The sequence below is a fragment of the Bison bison genome, unplaced genomic scaffold (genome assembly GCF_000754665.1).
Source record: "Bison bison bison isolate TAMUID 2011002044 unplaced genomic scaffold, Bison_UMD1.0 scf7180017864472, whole genome shotgun sequence".
In the NCBI taxonomy this organism is placed as follows: Eukaryota; Metazoa; Chordata; class Mammalia; order Artiodactyla; family Bovidae; genus Bison; species Bison bison.
The window spans coordinates 659,093-660,338 of record NW_011495033.1 but is presented as its reverse complement, the minus strand read 5'-3'; the positions used below and the strand labels follow the sequence as shown (position 1 = coordinate 660,338).

Below are 1,246 nucleotides of genomic sequence, written 5' to 3'. Positions count from 1 at the left end.
GTGCAGGCAGCCTGCGCGGCGGCGGTCTCCCGCCCTTCTCTGGGCCTTGCTTCTCCCCCCAGCCCGCATACCTGAATGTACCGCAGCGCCGTCCGCAACACGCTCAGATTCGATGTCTTCTTGTCGTCCACGTTGGGGATGTTGCGCTTCAGGGTCTCAAAGCATTCCTTGAGATGGGCCCTCCTGGGGAAAGGGAGCAGGGCCGGTCAGCCAGCGTCAGGGGCGGGAGGGAAGGTCCAAGGAGAGCTTGGGGACCAAGGATGGGACCTTCCGGGTAGCTGGCGGGGGCGGGCTCAGAGTCACAAGCTCACACACACACACACACACACACCTGTTCTTCTCCAGCTTGTTGTGGACTTCTCTGGTTCCGATTCTGAAATCCAGACAGACAGGGAGCTCAGGGAGGAGGGCCCAATTAGGTGGCCTTCCCACCCCCTGCCCCCACCCTCCCCAAATGCCACAGGCTTTTTGTCCCTGACATTCTCTCCCTAGGGGAGCAGCGATGAAAACTGTTGGCCCTGTGTCCTGGTGCATACACCCTCTGGAGGGCACAGGTAGGCTCATAATTCACAACCCCTTCATATTCCACCCAACCCGTGCACCTGTGAAGGGCTCCTGGGATTGGGAGAAATAGCCAGTGGACCCTAGCCCTCACCCAGGAAGTCCAAAGGCCTGGTGATTCCATCAGACCCAACCTTGGAAGGGGTCAGAGAAGCCTAAGAACAACAGAGGGCAATGACCATTCCCCACTCCCCAGGGTGGGGATGGTCCCAGCACAGTGAGAACATATCCAGATATAGGAGGGTGCAGCTCTGACAGGCTAGCTGGGAGGGCACTTTCTCTTGCACACACAGCCCCAGCTGTGGGCAGTTCTCTCCATCCCACCAGCCCCGACTCTGCCACACCTCACTCACCCCCCAGGCCTCTTCTTCTGTTCGCTGGATTTGACTTCTTCAGCAGGTGCCAGCTTCAGGGTTCCAAGCGTGGATGGAGGTGGCTGTGGGGGAGCCAGCTGGGGCTGGACTCCAGGGTGTGGCGCAATAGTCAGGATGGGGGTGGGCAGGGGCTGCAAGGGCTTGGGGCTGCCAGTGGGCGGAACAGTGGCTTTGGAGTCCGGCAGTAGAGGAGCAGGAGTGGGCACCTGCGGCCTGGTGGGAAGGGGGGCAGGCTCCTTAATGCTGAGTCCAGGGGTGCTGACCAGGGCTGGCTGGCGAGGCGCCAGGGGCAGAGGCTGGGCCGTGGGGGG

At 61.5% G+C, this 1,246-nt stretch overlaps 1 protein-coding gene across 1 annotated transcript in view; it reads right to left on the bottom strand.

The window, feature by feature from the left end:
• The window catches only part of MNT (MAX network transcriptional repressor), a 16,553-nt gene that overhangs the window by 9,019 nt on the left and 6,288 nt on the right, over positions 1-1,246 (bottom strand). The window contains exons 3-5 of the mRNA XM_010861663.1: positions 915-1,246; positions 332-373; positions 72-183 (exon numbers count right to left, since the gene is read on the bottom strand). Coding sequence (XP_010859965.1) covers positions 72-183; positions 332-373; positions 915-1,246 — 486 coding nt within the window. The remainder of the gene's footprint in view (positions 1-71; positions 184-331; positions 374-914) is intronic.